Raw genomic sequence first — 23774 nt, 5'->3', positions numbered from 1 at the left:
GCCCGTCTACCCAGGTCTCTCAGCTGTTTATATCAGCCCGTCTACCCAGGTCTCAGCTGTTTATATCAGCCCGTCTACCCAGGTCTCTCAGCTGTTTATATCAGCCCGTCTACCCAGGTCTCTCAGCTGTTAATATCAGCCCGTCTACCCAGGTCTCTCAGCTGTTAATATCAGCCCGTCTACCCAGGTCTCTCAGCTGTTAATATCAGCCCGTCTACCCAGGTCTCTCAGCTGTTTCTCTCAGCCCGTCTACCCAGGTCTCTCAGCTGTTTCTCTCAGCCCGTCTACCCAGGTCTCTCAGCTGTTTCTCTCAGCCCGTCTACCCAGGTCTCTCAGCTGTTTCTCTCAGCCCGTCTACCCAGGTCTCTCAGCTGTTTATATCAGCCCCTCTACCCAGGTCTCTCAGCTGTTAATATCAGCCCGTCTACCCAGGTCTCTCAGCTGTTAATATCAGCCCGTCTACCCAGGTCTCTCAGCTGTAGTCTTTTGATCTTTAAAGGGATGCTTTTTCTTAGAGTTGCAGCCAGTCCACATGGTCACGCAGCGCCTCTATTATATTATTTGGGGAGAACCCTGCACTAGTGTACCTGTAGACTTCCAGCCATTGCGCTAATGCTAGTTAGCATTGGCTCGTGAAATGACCTAACTTCCTTCATACTGCACGCAGAGACATAAACATGGTATCCACGAGTTCCAGAATCTTGCGATATCCCTTTAAAGCGTTGCGTCTGTTTTGGGCTCAGCGACACGGACACATCCCAGTGGAAGCACACTGTTCTTCAGATGGGAGTGCTGGTCTATGCCTAGGGTGTGTGTTGCTGTCGCCTCAGGCAGAGGCACAGTGACCTCTTTCCTGCTCAGCCAGCACTCCAGTGTTTGAGCCTGTTACTCAGCTGGTGGCGATGTCACCCTACTGATCATGTGACGCTAGTGAGTGTCTTCGAGATGTGTGTGCGAGAGAGAGGGAGGGAGTGTGTATGGCCGCTGCTGTCTTTTCCTCGCGTGTTTGGTTCTCGCTGACCTCCGTCGTCATGGTGTTGCAGCAGCTCTGCTCCTTAGATCTAATCTAGGACACCTACTGTGTGTTGAAATGCCTTAGATGCCGACCGCTACAGACTGCTTTCTATTTCAGTTGATTCGTTATCTTCCCCCCGAGCCCGGTTCTTGTGCAGCTTCTGTCAGAATAAGTGCTGATGTTTCTTTGGTGTCTTTCATGTCTGATGCTGTTGGTAGTGTTGTGAATTTAGTAAGCACGTCTCACATGCTCTAATTAAGCTCTGACGGATATCCCATTTCTAGGTTGCTTGCTGTGCTCATGTCTTGGTTGCATTTCTTACATTGGCTAGCTGCACCACGGAGTGCATTGCAAAAGGTACAACGTGTCTTAGTGGCCACGCGGCTAGCTAGCTAAGCATATGGGTTGGCAGCGGCCCTATTCAGTTCTCTCTGTCTGGTGGCTCTCCGCTCATTATCGGGGTTTGATTTAATATTGCCCCCTGGTACAGTGTTTAAGACCTTGGTGCTTGCGTGGCACAATGCTTATTCATAGCCCCCATATCCCGCGGGATATTTTTTTTTGCTGATTTCAGGCTATTCCCCTGAGAATGAAGCTGTCTCCACCTGAAGAGGTTTGGCGGGGAGGGAGTAGGATGGGAGTAGGGAGTGACTGACACGAGTTGGATAGCGGGATACTGGTGGGAGCGGCCAATACAGTTGGCTAATGCTAATCTTTGCCTCTGGCTGTCTGTGTACACGACAAGCTGCAGACTTGGCTCTGATCTGACTGCAGGATGGGAGTGAGAGGGAGACGTAGAGAGAGATGATGATTGAGAGAGGGTAGAAAGGTACGGGGTGGCAGGAAGGCCGCGGCTGGACAGAGTGCTACGATTCCCAGGAGCTGTCATAGAGCTGCAGCCCACGAGGTTGACCAGGGGTTTTCGTGATCCAAATTAGGTTTAGATGGTTGGTGTGGCTAGTTTCCTGAAATTCTACACATTTTGCCGTGGCTTATGCCGTGTTATGCTATGAGGGACTCAAACATAACAATCAGTGCAATGACAAAATACCTCCAACCTATAATATTTTGAATGTCAGATTCTCCCTGACTGTCTTGCCTTTATTTTGGTGATTGTTAGTTCTCAAAGATGATCTTATTTAAAAATACACTCAGTGGCCAGTTCATGAAAATGGGTTTGCTCCTACAGACAGTGGCTGTGGCTTGCTATATGAAGCAGGCAGACAGGCATTGAGGCATTCAGTTAGTGTTCGTTTGAACATTTAGAATGGGCAAAACGAGTGACCTAAACGACTTTGTTCTAATGTCTCAAACGGCCAGCGTCCAGGGCTTTTTCACGCACGACAGTGTCTAGGGTTAACTGAGAATGGTGCGACAAACAAAACATCCAGTCTGGCAGTCCAGTGTGGCGAAAACAGCTCGATGAGAGCTGTCCTTGTCACAGATGGGGTTTATTGCAGCAGACGACCACATTGGTTTCCACTTCTATCAGCTAAAAATAAGAAATTGTCTGCAGTGGGCACGTGAAAATGTATGTATGTACTCACTACTGTAAATCGCTCTGGATAAGGGCGTCTTCTAAATCACTCAAATGCAAATGTAAAATGTACCTAAAAAACTAGCCACTTAGTGTATATAGGTCCATTTATCTCCATTATCTTGTTTATCTGGTTTTAGTCTTAGTTTACACAAATGTTTTACCATTACAAATATTTTTGTATATTTTTTGGGTTGTTTGGACTTAGTATAGTTTTCTATGCAGAAAAGACCCTGTTGACGATTCCTCATAGGTGGAGGCTGGACCATAGCGGCTTGCTGCTGGGCTGAACACACACAAGCTGGAGTGGTGGAACAGAACACTTCTCCTTGCTGTCATACGTTTGAGCATGTTGCTATACTTCCCTTGAAGCCGTAACCACACAGTCAGATTTTGATTAGGGGTTCTAGCCAGCAAAACTGGGTGAAACCTTATTGTATTTGTAGGCTATTATTATTTGGGTTCCTCTGTCAATTTAGTTTAAAAATGCACATTTCCGTGAGATGTTAAGGCCCAGGAGGGTGCAACTTGGTAAAAGGCCATGGGCCACACCCTTTCATGCGATTCCATGCCAATTGGCCACATGGTGGCGCTAAAACAAGCAACTGAAAATGCAAACTGTGACCTAGTCCCCTGAAATTTGGTACATTACCTTCAGAAAGTATTCACACCCCTTAACTTTTTCCACATTCTGTTACAGCCTGCATTTATAAATAGATTTTTTTTGTCACTGGCCTACACACAAGTGGTGCAGCGGTCTAATGCACTGCATCTCAGTGCAAGAGGCGTCACTGCAGTCCCTGGTTCGAATTCAGGCAGCATCACATCCGGCTGTGAATGGGAGTCACATAGGGCGGCGCGCAATTGTCCCTGCATCATCTGGGTTTGGCCGGGGGTAGGCCGTTGTAAATAAGAATTTGTTCTTAACTGACTTGCCTAGTTAAATTAAAAAAATAAAAATACTAATAAAAAATGTATAACTGAATAGAAAAAAACACAATACCCCATGTCATAATGGTATTGTTAAAAAGAAAAAAATTATAAATGAAAATCTGAAACGTCTTGAGTCAGTAAGTATTCAACCCCTTTTGTTATGGCAAGTCTAAATAAGGTCAGGTGTAAAAATGTGCTTAACAAGTCATATAAGTTGCATGGACTCACTGTGTGCAATAATAGTGTTTAACATTATAAAAAAATCTATGACAACCACATCTCTGTACCCCACAATTATCTATGGTCCCTCAGTCGAGCAGTGAATTTCAAACACAAATTCAACCACAAAGACCAGGAAGGTTTTCCAATGCCTTGCCAAGAAGGCCACCTATTGGTAGATAAAAAAATGTTTTAAGAAAATCAGACATTGAATATCCCTTTGTGCATGGTGAAGTTATTAATTACACTTTGGATGTTGTATCAATACACCCAGTCACTTCAAAGATACAGGCGTCCTTCCAAACTCAGTTGCCGGAGAGGAAGGAAACCACTCAGGGATATCACCCTGAGGCCAATGGCGACTTTAAAACAGAGAGTTTAATGGCTGTGATAAGAGAACTAAGGATGGATCAGCAGCATTGTAGTGACTCCACAATACTAATCTAATTGACAGAGTGAAAAGGAAGCCTGTACAGAATAAACATTTCCAAAACGTGCATCCTGATTGCAACAAGGCACTAAAGTAATACTGCGAAGAAAAATTGTCCTGAATGCGAACTTATGTTTGGGGCAAATCCAATACGTTACTAAATAACACTCTCCAAATGTTCAAGCATAGTGGTGGCTGCATCATGTTATGTGTATGCTTGTAATCGTTAAAGACTGAGGAGTTTTTCAGGATAAAAAATAAACAGAATGAAGCTATGCGCATGCAAAATCCTAGAGGAAAACGTGGTTGTCTGCTTTCCACCAGACACTAGGAGATGAATTCACCTTTCAGCAGAAAAATAACCTAAAACACAAGGCTAAATCTACGCTGGAGTTCCTTACCAAGAACACAGTGAATGTTCCTGAGTGTTAACCACTAAACACCAATCCCAGAGTTTGGTCCAGGTTTAGAAAACAGTTGAGGGGGATTGTAAATTTTCAAGCTTTTCAATCCCTCTGACAGTATGGGTAACTGCATTACAGCAGGATCATTTTACTGTCCCTCGCCCAACCTCAGGCTGTGTCATTGATCATGCTCTGGCTGTTTTCCTTTTTTTTTTTTCTGTTTCAGCGTTATCTTTCTGAAGGTCATACTGGAAAACACCTTGAGTTCACAATCAGCATTGCTGATAACCTATTTTAAGCTGGAGTTTGAGAATTGGGGAATTTTATCTTGGAAAGTTAATGTATAATCTTTTTTTTATACTTGAGTACATACACCTTTACAGGATGAGACTGCCTTGTTGTGGCAAGGAGGCTCTTGCCTGAAATCTGTAGCCTAGTTCAGCCATTATCAAACTTTTTTTTTGTGCCAGGGACCAGCAAGGCATGGCCTTCTTGTTCTCGGGACCGCGTTGGTAAAAAAATAGACAATCGCTTTTTTCTATATAAAATAAGAAACTGTTCATTGATTTTTTACTTTACTCTAAAATAATGAATTATGCATTTACTTTGCTACTTTCGTGGTTTGTCTGTGCTGTCTTCATGGGCAGTGTCTCTCTCTGGGCTTTCTGTAAATGACCAAAGCAATAGAAATGTGTGATCCATTTCTACATCTTGTCAACCAGAGTTGAGAATATGGGGAACGTATCGAAAATGCCTCTATCCACTCGGTCTCTCCACACACCAAGCTGCGGCAATTTTATAGTTTGCTTGGAAAATGTCACTTTCTCGGCCCTGCGTGGATAGGTTGAGCAGCAGTGTCGTCGTTACAGATCCAGATACAACGGTCCCATCGTAATCCATGTCTCGTTATGTACTCGTTCAGAACAAAGAAAATATCCCTTGCAGTTGTATTCTGAGGCAAATCTCTGCACCAAATAAATTATTCATGCGAAGAGAATATATACAAAACGCGGGCATGTCAGTTGTCTCATCTAATTGGACTGTAAACCAATTTGATGCGCAGGTTCTGTCTAAAACCTGTGATTCAATATCATCGGCTATGTCCTTGTTTCTGTGTGTGACAGTGTCATTGTAAAGTGGGATTATGCAGATTTGTGTAGCAGCAGATAGGCTTAACCTCTTGGCTATGACCAGTTTTTCAGCTATAGTGAAAGAAGCCTTGCCCTTGGAAAATGTTTTGAGCGAGTAAATTCTCATTGTCTGAAATTATTGTACAGCAATTTTGTTTGGTTGGTTCTCTTTTTTTTTTTTTGTAAGAAAAAGTATAGTTTAGCATTTTTGATGGCTTCATAGCATCGCTGCTGAGGAAAATCTGACAGGCCACACAGACCGGTTTTGGCGGGCAGCTGTCATTTGAAAAAAATCCAGGGAGAGCGAGAGCACCGCAGGGCTAGCTTGTGTGTGTGGTGTAGCTCTACTTCATAAGTCTTTATAGTTAGGCTGTCTTGCTGGCACAAGTTCTTGCAATAGGAAATTATAGGTGTCATCAGCTGTGGATGTGGCTTTTGGCACCTTACCCTGCCTAATAAATAGTGTTGAGGAAAATACGTTGTAAGCACATGTCAATGAACATAGAACTATCCCACCCCCCAAATCCCAATACGTTCCGAAAGAAAAATATGCGTTATGACAGGCAAGGGCAGTGGACCATTGCGTTGAAGTTCTTTGACAGCCAATAGCTTTGACTGTGGAACACCTGGGGTATTTCTCGCCAAAATCATGTGGAAGTTGTGCCCAATATTACTGGAGCTATGTTTTATTTCTTTTCGCAGTGGATTGGTTGCCATGTCTCGGGCCATTTTTAAACTACTCACAAGCTGCTATTTTTTTGTTTTGATAACAAACATTACTAGCTAGCAAGCTGAACTTGACCACTGAATGGGCTAAGCTCAAATTTGGATTGCTCAGGAAGAACTGAAAATGCGCTCATCAAAAAGATGATACACCGCATATGCAAGAGTGGGGTGTATATAATTGTGTGTGTGAGAGGATGTGCGTAAAGTTCCTAATCTTTCTCAACAATGCCGAACAGCATAAAAACATTAAAAAACCAAATCCCAAACCCATTTGAAATCATTCGTCTGAGCAGTAGCTAGCCCCATGCAGGCCCTCAGTGGGTGTCGGAGGCTGGTTGAGGCTGGCTAGATGGATGGATATCATAGTCAATAGTGTGAGGGAGAGTGTATAGGCCTATGTGTTTGAAGTTATCTGAACAGAACCAAATGTTGAGTGTTTTCATAACATTTTTGGACAAGTTTTAAAACTCTTTGTTCTTTGTCCATAGAAACAGTTCTTTTTTTCATATAGTCACACTCATTTAGAATGCCTGAAGCTTTAACAGTACTTAAAGGTGTGTGTTTGTGTGAGAGAGTGAGTGTGCGCGAGCTGTGTGCAAGTGTTAAACTTCAAGAACATTGATAAGAGGGAGTAGGCCTACTTAAGCATTGGGAGCATTAATAGCTGTAGTTATGTTAGTGACTTTCGTGGTGTTTATGATGAAAATTTGATTAAACCATTCTGATGTAGGCGATTTTGTCTTTCGGTCCCTAACAGGCTGACCACACCGCTCGCGTCGTGTGCGCGAGCGTTGCAAAATACATTTAGAAATCTATGTTTTTCAATTATTGCACCCACACTGCTCGCGTGCTTCAACGAGCGTCTGCGATGCAAAGGGCTAAAATAGAAGTCATTCCTATTTCTGACGCAAATCGCGCTGCAAGTCCTGCCTCTGCCATCTCCTCATTGGTTTATAGAAGCAGGTACCCACGTGCCATCTCCTCATTGGTTATACCCACGTGGGTGATTGAATGACGAACAGTGTTGCCGGTTGGTGTAGTAATACTATGAAAGTTTAGATGCCAATCACCATATAAGTTCAAAAGTTAGTCAGTATCTGGTGTGGCCACCAGCTGCATTAAGTACTGCAGTGCATCTCCTCATGGACTGCACCAGATTTACCAGTTCTTGCTGTGAGATTTTACCCCACTCTTCCACCAAGGCACCTGCAAGTTCCCGGACATTTCTGGGGGGAATGGCCCTAGCCCTCACCCTCCGATCCAACAGGTCCCAGACGTGCTCAGTGGGAGATCCGGGCTCTTCACTGGCCATGGCAGAACACTGACATTCCTGTCTTGCAGGAAATCACGCACACAACGAGCAGTATGGCTGGTGGCATTGTCATGCTGGAGGGTCATATCAGGATGAGCCTGCAGGAAGGGTACCACATGAGGGAGGAGGATGTCTTCCCTGTAACACACAGCGTTGAGATTGCCTGCAATGACAACAAACTCAGTCCGATAATGCTGTGACACACCGCCCCAGACCATGACGGACCCTCCACCTCCAAATCGATCCCGCACCATAGTACAGGCCTCCGTGTAATGCTCATTCCTTCGACGATAAACACGAATCCGACCATCACCCCCGGGGAGACAAAACCGCGTCTCGTCAGTGAAGAGCACTTTTTGCCAGTCAAAATCAAATCAAAGTTTATTTGTCACGTGCGCCGAATACAACAGGTGTAGACGTTACAGTGAAATGCTTACTTACAGGCTCTAACCAATAGTGCAAAAAAGGTGTTGGGTGAAGAATAGGTAAGTAAAGAAATAAAACAACAGTAAAAATACAGGCTATATACAGTAGCGAGGCTATAAAAGTAGCGAGGCTACATACAGACACCGGTTAGTCAGGCTGATTGAGGTAGTATGTACATGTAGATATGGTTAAAGTGACTATGCATATATGATGAACAGAGAGTAGCAGTAGCGTAAAAGAGGGGTTGGCGGGTGGTGGGACACAATGCAGATAGCCCGGTTAGCCAATGTGCGGGAGCACTGGTTAGTCGACCCAATTGAGGTAGTATGTACATGAATGTGTAGTTAAAGTGACTATGTGTATATGATAAACAGAGAGTGGCAGCAGCGTTGGGGGGGGGGGTGCACACAATGCAAATAGTCCGGGCAGCCATTTGATTACCTGTTCAGGAGTCTTATGGCTTGGGGGTGAAAACTGTTGGGAAGCCTTTTTGTCCTAGACTTGCCACTCCGGTATTGCTTGCCATGCGGTAGCAGAGAGAAAAGTCTATGACTGGGGTGGCTTGGGTCTTGTCTGGTCCAGCGACGGTGGGTTTGTGCCCATAGGCAACATTGTTGCCGGTGATGTCTGGTGAGGACCTGCCTTACAACAGGCCTACAAGCCCTCAGTCCAGCCTCTCTCAGCCTATTTAATATATATATATTTAGCCAGGTAGGCTAGTTGAGAACAAGTTTTCATTTACAACTGAGACCTGGCCAAGTTAAAGCAAAGCAGTGCGACAGAAACAACACAGAGTTGCACATGCAATTAAACAAACATACAGTCAATTATACAATAGAGAAAGTCTATATATACATTGTGACCAGTGAAAAAACCTGCTGGAGCGTGTGCTACGGGTGGGTGTTGCTATGGTGACCAGTGAGCTGAGGCGGGGCTTTACCTAGCAACGATTTATAGATGACCTGGAGCCAGTGGGTTTGCCGACGGATATGAAGCGAGGGCCAACCAACGAGACCATACAGGTCGCAGTGGTGGGTAGTATATGGGACTATACGGATGGCACTGTGATAGACTACATCCAATTTGCTGAGTAGAGTGTGGAGGCTATTTTGTAAGTGACATCGCCGAAGTCGAGGCTGTTGAGTCTGCCGATAAGAATGTGGTGATTGAAAGAGTCGAAAGCCTTTGCCAGGTCGATGTATACAGCTGCACAGTATTGTCTCTTATCAATGGCAGTTATGATATCGTTTAGGACCTTGAGCGTGGCTGAGGTGCACCCATGACCAGCTCGGAAACCAGATTGCAGATTGCGGACCGTCTGAGCACTGATGGAGGGATTGTGCGTTCCTGGTGTATCTCGGGAAGTTGTTGTTGCCATCCTGTACCTGTCCCGCAGTTGTGATGTTCGGATGTACCGATCCTGTGCAGGTGTTGTTACACGTGGTCTGCCACTGCGAAGACAATCAGGTGTCCGTCCTGTCTCCCTGTAGCGTTGTCTTAAGCGTCTCACAGTACGGACATGGCAATTTATTGCCCTGGCCACATCTGCAGTCCTCATGCCTCCTTGCAGCATGCCTAAGGCACGTTCACGCAGATGAGCAGGGACCCTGGGCATCTTTCTTTTGGTGTTTTTCAGAGTCAGTAGAAAGGCCTCTTTAGTGTCCTAAGTTTTCATAACTGTGACCTTAATTGCCTACCGTCTGTAAGCTGTTAGTGTCTAAACGATCGTTCCACAGGTGCATGTTCATTAATTGTGGTTCATTGAACAAGCATGGGATACGGTGTTTAAACCCTTTACATACAATGAAGATCTGTGAAGTTAATTCGTAAAAATCCAAATATCTTTGAAAGACAGGGTCCTGAAAAGGGAGGAGTTTACATATATATTTTTTGTTAATCGCTATTAACTAATGCCATTAACTCAATGTGAATGATTTGTATCTTAGACCACCATAATCCTATTACATGGAAGCAAATGGATGCATTGCTACCAGTTGATAGGAAAATACACAGGGGAACACAATGTCATTGTTAAAACGTAATTGGCTGATGTTGGACATTTGACCATTTTTCAAAGTGAAAGGGGAGCTGAAATATTTTTGTTTATGAAGACTAGAAGTTTGTGGGGGGGGGAAAACTTTAAAGGAGAATTTTGGGCAAATTGACTTGTGAATTTCACATCCACCATCTTGGAAATGAGTTGACAGCGGTGATGGCATGGTATTCTACGTGGACATGGACTGACATTGATTGTCACAGATGGTGTGACATTATACACTTTGTCTAATTGATAGAAGTACATTATTTTGACACTTATACGATGTGCAACTCCAGTATTAGGTGCTCTTAATACTCTAGTTTCAACGTAATAGCCTGACATGTTTTTTCAGCTCAGGTTTACTCAAAAGCCCGACAACGCAGTGTAGGCATAGCCTATAGGCCTGGTCATTTTTTTGTTGTTGTACATCTTTTATGTATTTATTCGGGTTCACAGTGCGGACAGAACCGAGGTCCCTGTACCTAACGGTTCGGTACGAATTACACCCCTAGTGAACGGTCAAGTGCAGTCAGTTCGCCACCAGTCCCAGTTCAACGTAGCACAGTGCTTTCTTAACACAAGCTCAGAACTTGTGCAGTTTCACAGGGCACATATACTTCAGACAGTCCCATGCCATTGCTTAGGCCCATATAAGGAGTAGACTGTGTGTGAGTTCCAAATGGCACCATACTCCCTATATGGTGCACTACGTTTGACCAAAGCCCTAATGGAGAACTTTGGAGGACTGAGGTTTATCAGCTACGTAACGTGCTCATGAATGAAAAATGAGATGGATGCAACAAACAGCTGAGATGTACGTTAATGTTGCGTTTGTGCACAAAATAAGTATTAAAGTATTAGTAAGTATATTAAAATATGAAAAGGTAGTGCACTATATTGGGTATGGGGTGCCATTTGGGACACCGCTGTGCGATCCTCACGGACAGCCCCTCACGGACCCAATAACATATTCATATTTGTTCTGCTAGTGGAACTGAAAGGAGACAAATGTGATTACATGGTTCCATGACTAGTTTTTTTGTTGATGGCTGTAGCAGACTGTTGATGTCCACTGTATTTCTTGTTTCCACAGAGCCGCCACCCACAACAGGCCCAGCCAAGGTGGTGAAGGCCCCAAACCCCCGGCCTCGGAGAGGAGAAAGGGTAACGTTCTCCTCCTATTGGCCAAAATTGTGTGTGTGTGTGTGTGTGTGTACACCTGAAAGCTATGCTTAGAAACAGTCCATGCTTCCTGGTATGCAAGTGGTAGTACATGGGGAGTCTGTCAGATAAGGTGTATAAACACTCTAAAGCAGTGGTTCCCAAACTATGGGGTGTTTTTTTTTTTTTAAAGGAACTCAGTCCTGCTTTAAACGTACTCTTGAAAGTTGTAGTAGAATGCACAAGGTGCATTTTGGAAATTGGGCAGTGCATCATCAGTTCCTCTTGTCATGTTAGTCACTGTAGACCTAACATGCTGAACGCTCATGTTGATTTTGTCCACCCACACCGGACGCCATCAGGACACGCAGGTTGAAATATCAAAACTCTGAACCAACTATATTCATTTGTGGACTGGTCGAAAAGCATGAAACATATATGGCAATTTAGCTAGCTAGCTTGCTGTTGTTAGCTAATTTGTCCTGGGATATAAACATTGGGTTGTTATTTTACCTGAAATGCACAAGGTCCTCTACTCCGACAGTTAATCCACACATAAAGCGTAAACCGAGTTTGTTTCTAGTAATCTCTCCTCCTTCAGGCTTCTTCTTTGGACGCTATATGGCGGTTGGCAACCAACTTTAAGGTGCATTACCACAACCGACTGGAGTGGAGTGTGGACCTCATTTCATCTTTCAATCACCCTTGTGGGTATATGCTCCTAAAAACCAATGAGGAGATAGGAGAGGCAGGACTTGCCTCTTCCATCTAAAATAGAACCATGTTCATTAACGTGCGCGACCAGTGTGGGTGCAATGATTGAATAACATGTATGTGTACATTTTATTTTGCAACTTTCGCGCACGTGACTCAGCATGTGGTCAGCATGTTTGAGAGAGATTTATAACTTGTCAGAAATGTTCAGATCAACTAGCCCATGTCAGTGAGTTTTTTTTAGCCCGTAGATGTTGTAATTTTTTGTCACTCATGTCACATTAGACATGGCAAAATGTATTCAATTGCAAGAAAATTTGCTTTATAACTGCAACATTTTCTTTGCTCCATGACAAAATGTGTAGAATTGCAGGAAATAATCTTTAAACCTGCAAAATTCTCTCCACCAACAAGAGGGGTGTGAACAGTTTGTGTCATGAACAGTGATTGTGCCAATGGAAATAAACATGGTGCGGGATGTTCCCCAGTGCTGGAAGGGGGGCCCCTCGAGTGACAAAGTTTGGGAACCCCTGTCTTCAACCTTTTCTTGCCCAAAGACCACCTCCCAGGCAAACCGGCGACCCCTATCATACGTTAGCAAAAAAAAAATGGTCACTTGTCTTATCATCAAGTGAATATGTCAACTCTTGACAGCCTATTTTATTTAACCATTAACCAGGTAAGACCCATTGAGGTTAAACACCTCTTTTGTGAGGGCAACCTATTAGCTGGAAAGGTACCTCCAAACACATTTTCGCCATTATACAGTGCATTCTAAAAGTATTCAGACCCCTTGACTTTTTCCACATTTTGTTACGTTACAGCAAAGATCCTCATCAATCTACACACAATACCCTATAATGACAAAGCAAAAACAGGTTTAGACATTTTTGCAAATGTATTAAAAATAAAAAACATACCTTATTTACACAAGTACTCAGAACCTTTGCTATTAGTCTCGAAATTGAGCTCCGGTGCATCCTGTTTCCATTGATCATCCTTGAGATGTTTTCACAACTTGATTGGAGTCCACCTGTGGTAAATTAAATTGATTGGACATGATTTGGAAAGGCGCACACCTGTCTAAATAAGGTCCCACAGTTGACCGTGCATGTCAGCAAAAACCAAGCCATGAGGTCGAAGGAATTGTCCGTAGATCTCCGAGACGGGATTGTGTTGAAGCACGGATCTGGGGAAGGGTATCAACATTGTTTTGCAGCATTGTCCCCAAGAACAACGTGGCCTCCATTATTCTTAAATGGAAGAAGCTTGGCACCACCAAGGCTCTTCCTAGAGCTGGCTGCCCAGCCAAACTGAGCACATGACCGCCTGCTTGGAGTTTGCCAAAAGGCACCTAAATGACTCTCAGACCATGAGAAACAAGATTCTCTGGTCTGATGAAACCAAGATGCCAAGCGTCACATCTGGAGGAAACCAGGCACTATCCCTACGGTGAAGCATGGTGGTGGCAGCATCATGCGGTGGGGATGCTTTTCAGCGGCAGGGACTGGGAGACTAGTCAGGATCGGGGGAAAGATGAACAGAGCAAAGTACAGAGATCCTTGATGAAAACCTGCTTCAGAGCGCTCAGGACCTCAGACTGGGGCAAAGGTTCACCTTCCAACAGGACAACGACCCTGAGCACACAGCCAAGACAAAGCAGGAGTGGCTTTGGGACAAGTTTTTGAATGTCCTTGAGTGGCCCAGCCAGAGCCTGGACTTGAACCCGATCGAACATCTCTGGAAAGACCTGAAAATAGCTGTGCGGCAACGCTCCCCATCCAACCTGACAGAACTTGAGAGGATCTGCAGAGAAGAATGGGTGGAACTCTCCAAATACAGGTGTGCCAAGCTTGTAGCATCATATCCAAGAAGACTCAAGGCTGTAATTGCCGCCATAGGTGCTTCAATAAAGTACCGAGTAAAGGGTCTGAATATTTCCATTTTAAAAATTTCTAAAAACCTGTTTTTGCTTTGTCATTATGGGCATTGTGTGTAAATTTAGGATATTTTGTTTTGTTTTACATCACAAAATGTGGAAGAGTCAAAGGTTCTGAATACTTTCCGAATGCACTGTAATTTGTTTTTGGTTTTTATGTTGTAAATGAGGATTGTTTGTATTGGGCCACACCTTGTTGATATGGTGAAGCTTTAATGCGATGAGCATAAAGACATGTTTGCATTCCAAATGGCACCCTATTTCCTATATACGGCACCCTATGGGCCCGTCAAAAGTAGTGCACTATGTATGGAATAGGGTGCCATTTGTAACAGAAGTGCTGAAGAGTCTGTTAAATTCCCTTGATATTCTTTTTAGGTTGGAGATTTTGGTGATGCTATGAAGTGGCCAACCCCAGGGGAGATTGCAACTAAAGAAACACAGGTAAGTCAGTGCCCGGAGGTAATACTACTGACACACACACACACACACCACCATCCCCCCAGTTGAGTAGGGCACAGTCCTGTTTGCAGTGGTAGCGAACACACAGCTCTTGTTTATGCAGAAGTCCCTTCATGACCTCTGCAGGCTTAACCAGTCACTTATCAATTAATAATACCTCTTTGAACAGGAGACTTTTTCTAGTGTCTCATTAGTAGGAAAACAACAGTGTGTGCAGGCCAGGCGGGGGTGTTTGAAGAACAACACAGAGTGGAGTCATGATGAGATGTAAATAAAGTTGGCTCTCTTTTCCCCTCTGTTCATGACACTGATCTGGGTGTAATTGTAGTGTGTGCAGACGAGAGACTCAACTTGCTCTTTGTCTTTGAGGTCTTTCTGCTTAGCCTTAGTTAGCACATGGTATATCTACTTTAGATAGGAGTGTTAGTTTAGGTCCCAAATGGCACCCTATTCCCTACACGGTGTGAGAAAATACTTCGCTACGGCCCTGCAGGTAGAAAAATCCCCCTCCCTCCATCTGAGGGGGAATAACCCTACCTGAGATCATCTTGAGAGTGCAAACATGAGCGCCAAGGCTCAGCACTGTAGACTTAAATACACACCTGAGACGGGTATAGGGACTCAAAAGCCCAACTCGGCTCTATGGACTCTCTCTGCATCTAGCAGTGCACTTGATGCATCCATCCATCCCGTCCTCCATTTTCCGAGGCGATGGGTCGGTTGGTCCCACGGACAGAACACTTCATTTGTGGCCTCTTACAGTAGCATAATCCCGCAGGCTATTTCTGATCGCGGGGATTTGGGTGATTGTAACTGGCAGAGCGATTTTAAATGTACATTTTTTTTTTTTGACGAGGTGAGGAGGGGCTGCTGCCTACGTTCTGCCAAGCGAGCACAGACCTGAGATGTAGGTTTCGGCCAGGAATAACCAGGCCTGAGGAGATGTAGGTTTCGGCCGGGAATAACCAGGCCTGAGGAGATGTAGGTTTCGGCCGGGAATAACCAGGCCTGAGGAGATGTAGGTTTCGGCCGGGAATAACCAGGCCTGAGGAGATGTAGGTTTCGGCCAGGAATAACCAGGCCTGAGGAGATGTAGGTTTCGGCCAGGAATAACCAGGCCTGAGGAGATGTAGGTTTCGGCCAGGAATAACCAGGCCTGAGGAGATGTAGGTTTCGGCCGGGAATAACCAGGCCTGAGGAGATGTAGGTTTCGGCCGGGAATAACCAGGCCTGAGGAGATGTAGGTTTCGGCCGGGAATAACCAGGCCTGAGGAGATGTAGGTTTCGGCCGGGAATAACCAGGCCTGAGGAGATGTAGGTTTCGGCCGGGAATAACCAGGCCTGAGGAGATGTAGGTTTCGGCCGGGAATAACCAGGCCTGAGGAGATGTAGGTTTCGGCCGGGAATAACCAGGCCTGAGGAGATGTAGGTTTCGGCCAGGAATAACCAGGCCTGAGGAGATGTAGGTTTCGGCCAGGAATAACCAGGCCTGAGGAGATGTAGGTTTCGGCCAGGAATAACCAGGTCTGAGGAGATGTAGGTTTCGGCCAGGAATAACCAGGCCTGAGGAGATGTAGGTTTCGGCCAGGAATAACCAGGCCTGAGGAGAGGGATGTCCTTTTAGGGATCCCCACAATAAGTCCCACTGCCACCCCCGGACCTCTCCTGCTATTCCGGGAGCTGTCGACAACCAAACTTTTCAAACACAACTAAATCAGTCAGTTACTCACAATGTTGTAACTGAGAATTTGGTATTGACATTTTTTTACTTTCCGTTTTTAAAATAGGTTGCTGTTTTTCCCCAGAAAGGTACTAGGGCTGTGAAGGTGTTGGTTAAATGTTGTTTTCGTAGTGTTTAGGTTTGTGAATGTAGTTTACTGTGTCCCTGGTGTTATGAGTGGAGGGCCTGAGTTTGGGTGCCACACCTCAACTATCACAACAACCCTTCCCAGACACCGATCTTCTTTAGAATCTTCTGAGTATCCTTCCTGTCCACAGAATGAAAATGGTGTTTAAAATCCTGCCCAGTGAATGACAGCAAATTCTGTAGAATGATTCAGAGCACATTTCGTAAACACTTTTTCGCCACCAACACAATCTCATAACAATGACTGATTCCATACCTTTTTCAATACACACTCCCATTACAAGGCATTGAACACACACGTCATCATCATCATCTGTCATTGTCGTGTGTGTGTGTGCCATTGTTGAAATGGCAAACATTTTATTTTCCTTCATGACGCAATCCTGTGATTGTGATTGCGCCCTTTTGTCCTAAAAAGCCTCCCTTCTGTCCCATCTGCTCAGATGGAGGTTGTGAATCGGACTGTGTCCTGCCCCATGCCCGTCAGGCAGGTCAGAGAAGTGGGCTCCACACGGAGATCCCCAGTAAGTTCACCCTCCACAGGGACCCGGAGCAGCCTGGACTTGGAGTTTCCGGCCTCCTGGCTCCATATAACCTGAATGAAAACACAGGGTACTTACTCAGCAGGAGTTTAGTGGTATGGCCTGTTACCTGGAGTGATGTTAACCAATCCTAAAGCTTGCTGGGGAATTAATAATAATATGGAGAGACTGTTGCATAGACTCTGACTAAGCCTACTCCTGGGTCGAACTACCAATCAATGGTGACTCACCATGAACATGGTTTAGTCAAGTAGTTGTCGTAATGTGAGTCTGTGCAACCAGCTGTCTGTGGCTGTCCAGCAGGAGCATAATGGTGGAAGGGCCTGCTGCCGGGGTGAAATTGGCTTTATATTAGGTGTTCACTCCTCAATGGCCGTTAACTTCCTATTTAGGCTATTGGTTTTCCGGTAGTTACTCATTTGTGCTTAATGTGAACAGCTATTCTGGATCCAGTTCAGATGCAGGAAGTGTACAGCTCATCGTCTATTTGAGTGTGAGTGTGTGGGTTTGTATAGCGATTTAGTTTTCCGTCACATTTGAATGGATGTCCAAGTAAGACCCTAGTGCAGTGCGTCGTTAGGGCTGTTCTTGCTTTTTTTTTGTGGAATACTTCATTTGTGACAAGTACATTATTATTTTTTTTAAACATCCCACCGCATATGATCGTAGTGTGATCGTAGTAAAAGTGTGTGAAGCTAGAAAATGACTAACCCCTTCAAAAAGTGCCCTAGTAGAGGAGTTATTTAGATGAGTGGAAGTGTTAGCTGAGGGAGTGAGCTCAAACATCAAGTGAACTGAACTTGCATTTGATTTGACCAAGTCACACGCTGCATGACGAGCAAAAAATGATTGTACACACAGGATCTGCAACTGTCTGTAGGCAGCTCTCTGTGTGTGCATCCTGCCTGGATCTTATCCACTTCATACCACCAATGACTTCAATGATGAACCCTATGGGCCCTGGTCAAAACGAGTGCATTATATAGGGGATAGGGTGCTATTTGGAGCACAACCTTTAATTAAATAGTCTGGCCATCTATATGGCCCATGTCACTCACCAGTCACTAGTCTTAACCCCCGGACTGGTTGTGTCCATGAGTGACAGCAATAATGAATAGAATGGGATTTCTGTGCTTAGTTGGTTTCCTTTCCCATGCACAATTGAGATGCACCTTAAGAGCACCACAGTGGGAATCCTAACTTCCACCTCTGTCAGATTTTCACTTGGTCTCCCTTTGACATCAAAGCATGACAAAGTGAAAATTTGACTTAAATGAAAGTTAGGATTTGCCCCAAATGATGATGGCTTATGTGCAACTCCAGTAGCCAGGTCAGTCTCACCCGAGTGCACTGTAGGTCAGTCTCACCCGAGTGCACTGTAGGTCAGTCTCACCCGAGTGCACTGTAGGTCAGTCTCACCCGAGTGCACTGTAGGTCAGTCTCACCCGAGTGCACTGTAGGTCAGTCTCACCCGAGTGCACTGTAGGTCAGTCTCACCCGAGTGCACTGTAGGTCAGTCTCACCCGAGTGCACTGTAGGTCAGTCTCACCCGAGTGCACTGTAGGTCAGTCTCACCCGAGTGCACTGTAGGTCAGTCTCACCCGAGTGCACTGTAGGTCAGTCTCACCCGAGTGCACTGTAGGTCAGTCTCACCCGAGTGCACTGTAGGTCAGTCTCACCCGAGTGCACTGTAGGTCAGTCTCACCCGAGTGCACTGTAGGTCAGTCTCACCCGCGTGCACTGTAGGCCAGTCTCACCCGCGTGCACTGTAGGCCAGTCTCACCCGCGTGCACTGTAGGCCAGTCTCACCCGCGTGCACTGTAGGCCAGTCTCACCCGCGTGCACTGTAGGCCAGTCTCACCCGCGTGCACTGTAGGCCAGTCTCACCCGCGTGCACTGTCGGTGAGTGTGACCAGTGATCAGCAGCCTTAGTGTTTGTACCATATTCCCTATTTAGCACATTACTTTTGACCAGTGCCCATATAAAGAATATGGTGCCAATATGGTGCCACACTAAGTGATCCTCCTAAACCTGGGTGGTAAACCTGCTGTGATAGTGTACCCTGTGTTAACTAACCTACCCCCCCCAGGCCCCCAAGAAGCCTGTGGTGAAGAAAGAGTTGAAGGAGAAGCGCGACACCAACGACGAGAGCAAGGAGAACCAGAATGCGAAGTCGGACGACTCTGGAGAGGAGAAGAACGGCGACGAGGACTCTCAGAAGAACAGTGACGAGGACTCTCAGAAGAACGGACAGAAGAAGAAAGGTGCGTTCCTTTACTTGGATTGACCTTTTCTTTTTATCTTTTTAATGACAAAGTGTGAAAAAACGGCACTTTCCTACAAGTGACTCGTTTCAGGAAACTATGTCCCATGTCACTACTTCACAGGAGAGCCAATTAAACGTAAACTTTTCTTTTTTTTAATCAAAATGCGTTTTTTGCCAGAGGCCTTCTGGAACATGTGCCTTAACCTCTCTTGGGCACGTGAGACGGTAGCGTCCCACCTCTTCAACAGCCAGTGAAACTGCTGGGCGCCAAATTCAAATACAGAAATACTCATTATAAAAATTCAGAAAACAAAACATATTTTACATTAGGTTTAAAGATTAACTGCTTGTGAATCCAACTACGGTGTCAGATTGAAAAAATGCTTTACGGCGAAAGCATACCTTACGATTATTTGAGAACATAGCCCACTAGACAAATCATTACAAACAGTAGCCAGCCAGGTAGAACAGTTACACAATTTAGAAATAGAGATAAAATTAATCCCTTACCTTTGATGATCTTCATATGGTTGCACTCAGCATACATTCATTTACTCAAATGTTGCTGTTCGATAAAGTCTCTTTATACCCCAAAACCTCCGTTTTATTCGTGCGTTTTCTTCAGTAATCCAATCCACAGGCTCAAACGCAGTCAAAACAGGAAGACAAAAAAATCCAAATTGTATCTGTAAAGTTCATAGAAATATGTCAACGATGTTTATATTCAAACCTCAGGTTGTTTTTAGCCTCAATAATCGATAATATTTCAACCGGACAATAACGTTGTCAATTTAAAAGGTAAACAAGAAACGCACTCTCTTGGTCTGGCACAGGAAAAAGCTCTGTGACACGGCAGGGTCCACTCATTCAGACTGCTCTTCTTCATTTTTCAGAATACAAGCCTGAAACAATTTCTGAAGACTTTTGTCATCTAGTGGAAGGCATAGAAACTGCAATTTGAGTCCTAAGTCAATGGATACTGTATTGGCATTGAATAGAAAACTACAAAACCAACAAAAAAAACTATTTCCTGAATGGATTTCTCTCAGGTTTTCGCCTGCCAAATCAATTCTGTTATACTCACAGACACTGTTAACAGTTTTGGAAACTGTAGAGGGTTTTCTATCCAAATCTACCAGTTATATGCATATCATATATTCTGGGCCCGAGAAGCAGGCAGTTTAATTTGGGCATGCATTTCATCCAAAATTCCGAATGCTGCCCCCTACCCTAGAGAAGTTAATAACAAACTTGTATGCCATCTGTAAATACGAATAAAATGGTTAAATTACGAGCGTAGTTGGTTTAGCCACGGAAAAAGACAGGAACCTTCCCACTGGCCATGATTGGCAGAGATAATGGATGGGTAATGGATTTTTTTGTATAGGGCAGGACCCAGTCTAGCTTTGTAGTGACTAGGGCTGTTTCGGTGACCATATTACCGCCACACCGGCGGTCACGAGTAATGAAGGCAGTCATATTCCATGTGACCATTTAGTCACGGTAATTAGGCTTCACCAAGCTCTGATGCTGCTGCTGGTCATTAGTAGCCTACCAAACTTGTTAACTGCTTGGTACTCAGCACTCTATTGTCCCTCTAATCACTCTGAAGTCAATGCAAATGTGATCGATAATCTAATCAATCACTTCATGAGAGCCCATCAGCTAATGTTGCATTTTTCCGCAATTGCATAAGAAAACAGAGGGATGGCCTCTATTAAAAATAGTATGATCCCTACAGCTTTCTATAGGCTAGGCTATATTTAATTCTAAACTTTCCTGATATTAAGCACATTGCTTATCTTTACAACAGGAGTATAGCCTACCTGGCTGGCATGAAAAGGACCACAGGAAAGTGTCCTCCATTTGCTATTTAAGTGCATAGATTATGTATTTTTGCCCCTGTATCGAGACCAGTGCATGATAATTTCACACATATTATTTAGTATATGTGAAGACAAGATTAAATCAAGAACAGTCTGATGTGACAATATTAGCCTATCACTTGTGAATTATATATCACTTGTGAATGATGCCCAGCATAAGGTAAAGAACAGTCACACACTGCATGTAGCCTAGCCTATATGTTTTAATAAGGTTTGTATCACAACTAAACTCAGCAAAAAAAGAAATGTTCTCTCACTGTCAACTGCGTTTATTTTCAGCAAACTTGTGTAAATATTTGTATGAACATAACAAGGTTCAACAACTGAGACATGAACTGAACAAGTTCCACAGGCATGTGACTATCAGCAATTGAATAATGTGTTCCTGAACAAAGGGGGGGTCCAAAGTAACAGGGGGGGTCTAAAGTAACAGTCAGTATCATGTGGCCACCAGCTGCATGAAGTACTGCAGTGCATCTCCTCATGGACTACACCAGATTTACCAGTTCTTGCTGTTAGATGTTTTTAATTTCACCTTTTATTTAACCAGGTAGGCTAGTTGAGAACAAGTTCTCATTTACAGCTGCGACCTGGCCAAGATAAATCAAAGCAGTGCGACAGAAACAACTACTTAGTTACACATGGACTAAACAACCGTACAGTCAATAACACAATAGAAAAAATAGAAAGTCTATATACAGTGTGTGCAAGAGTCCATTGAGTTTTTACTCTGACCATTAGAACCTAACACTGCGTAGGCGATTTGTTCTTCCAGGACAAATGTTTTACTTTTTTTTTTTTATGATATTCATTAATGATTTATTAACAGGGACGAAGACCCACGGGCAATTTTTTGCTTTTCAATAAAACCTTTTTATGTTGGTGTAAAAAAACATTCTACTTTATTTTATTACAACTTTATTACTTTTCTGTTAAGATTAATTCAAATCATCTAAAATGTGATTCTGAGCACCGTGGATGGAATCCCTAATGTGTTACGGGAAATTTAAATCTTTCTGGTGCAATGTTTTTTAACAGAAACCCTGGTGTGTGTGTGTCAGTCACCAGATCTCAGCCAAATTGAACACTTAAGGGAGATTCTGGAGCGGCGCCTGAGACAACGCTTTCCACCACCATCAACAAAAACCCATTTATAGAATTTCTCAATGAAGAATGGCATTGCATCCCTCCAATATAGTTACAGAAACTTGTAGAATCTATGCCAAGGCGCATTGAAGCTGTTCGGGCGCCTTGTGGTGGCCAACGCCCTAGTAAGACACTATGTTGGTGTTTCCTTTATTTTGGCAGCTACCTGTAAATCCCCTATGGGCACAGGTCAAAAGTAGTGCACTATATAGGGCATAGGCTGCCATAAGAGGTCAGGTTGGCGATGGGAGATGTCACTCACCTCTGAGGTCGTTCTTCCTGTTGGGGGGCACCCTGGGCACCTCGTTCTGACGGGTGTTGTTCCTTGAGGCTGATCGCTCTCTGGGCCCCTCAGACTTCACCTCGATCATCTGCTGCACCGCACCCACTTATGCTTGTTTCCTTCACACACACACACACACACACACACACACACACACACACACACACACACACACACACACACACACACACACACACACACACACACACACACCATGCATTTGTGGTCGCTTTTGATAATGGTGTCTTCCCCTTAAAACCTCTCTGAACCACCCATCCCGGATCCGGGATCATTGTCATCAGAAACGCTGACTAGCCTAGCCTAGCGCCACAGGGATATAATATAATTTCATGAAATCACAAGTCCAATAGAGCAAATGAAAGATAAACATCTTGTGAATCCAGCCAACATGTCCGATTTTTTTTTTCCTGTTTTACAGCGAAAACAGAACATATATTTATTTTTTATTTCACCTTTATTTAACCAGGTAGGCTAGTTGAGAACAAGTTCTCATTTGCAACTGCGACCTGGCCAAGATAAAGCATAGCAGTGTGAACAGACAACAACACAGAGTTACACATGGAGTAAACGATAAACAAGTCAATAACATAGTAGAAAAAAAAGAGAATCTATATACAATGTGTGCAAAAGGCATGAGGAGGTAGACAATAAATAGGCCATAGGAGCGAATAATTACAATTTAGCAGATTAGCACTGGAGTGATAAATCATCAGATGATGTTTTGTTATGTTAGCTCACCACCATATCCAAACACACACCGCCATTTTTTCACAGCAAAGATGGCTTTCACAAAACCCACAAATATAGATAAAATTAATCACTAACCTTTGAACAACTTCATCAGATGACAGTCATATGACATCATGTTATACAATACATTTATGTTTTGTTCGATAATGTGCATATTTATAGGGAGAAATCGTGGTTTTACATTGGCGCCATGTTCAGAAATGGCTCCAAAATAGCGAGAGTATTTACAGATAGCCACGTGAAATACAGAAATACTCATCATAAAACTTAGATAAAGATACATGTTTAACATATAATTAAAGATACACTGGTTCTTAATGCAACCGCTGTGTTAGATTTAAAAAATAACTTTAGTAAAAAGCACAGCATGCAATAATCTGAGACGGCGCTCTGCCATTCTCCGCCATGTTGGAGTCAACAGAAATACGAAATTACATCATAAATATTCCCTTTGATGATCCTTCATCAGAATGCATTGCCAGGAATCCTAGTTCCACAATAAATCGTTGTTTTGTTTTATAATGTCCATTACTTCTGTCGAATTAGCAACTTTGGCTAGCATGTGT

The 23774-nt window shown here is 44.0% G+C and overlaps 1 protein-coding gene across 5 annotated transcripts in view; it reads left to right on the top strand.

Moving 5' to 3' along the window:
* LOC120066044 (la-related protein 1-like) overlaps positions 1–23774 on the top strand; it is a 91316-nt gene that overhangs the window by 10940 nt on the left and 56602 nt on the right. For all 5 annotated transcript variants that reach the window (XM_039017120.1, XM_039017116.1, XM_039017119.1 and 2 more), the window contains exons 2-4: positions 11264–11334; positions 14363–14428; positions 18946–19120. In XM_039017120.1, the coding sequence (XP_038873048.1) occupies positions 11264–11334; positions 14363–14428; positions 18946–19120 (312 nt within the window). The remainder of the gene's footprint in view (positions 1–11263; positions 11335–14362; positions 14429–18945; positions 19121–23774) is intronic.

This window comes from Salvelinus namaycush, chromosome 21 (assembly GCF_016432855.1).
Source record: "Salvelinus namaycush isolate Seneca chromosome 21, SaNama_1.0, whole genome shotgun sequence".
Classification (NCBI taxonomy): Eukaryota; Metazoa; Chordata; class Actinopteri; order Salmoniformes; family Salmonidae; genus Salvelinus; species Salvelinus namaycush.
Note: the sequence above shows the minus strand (reverse complement) of the source record. Positions and strands in the feature narration are given on the sequence as shown.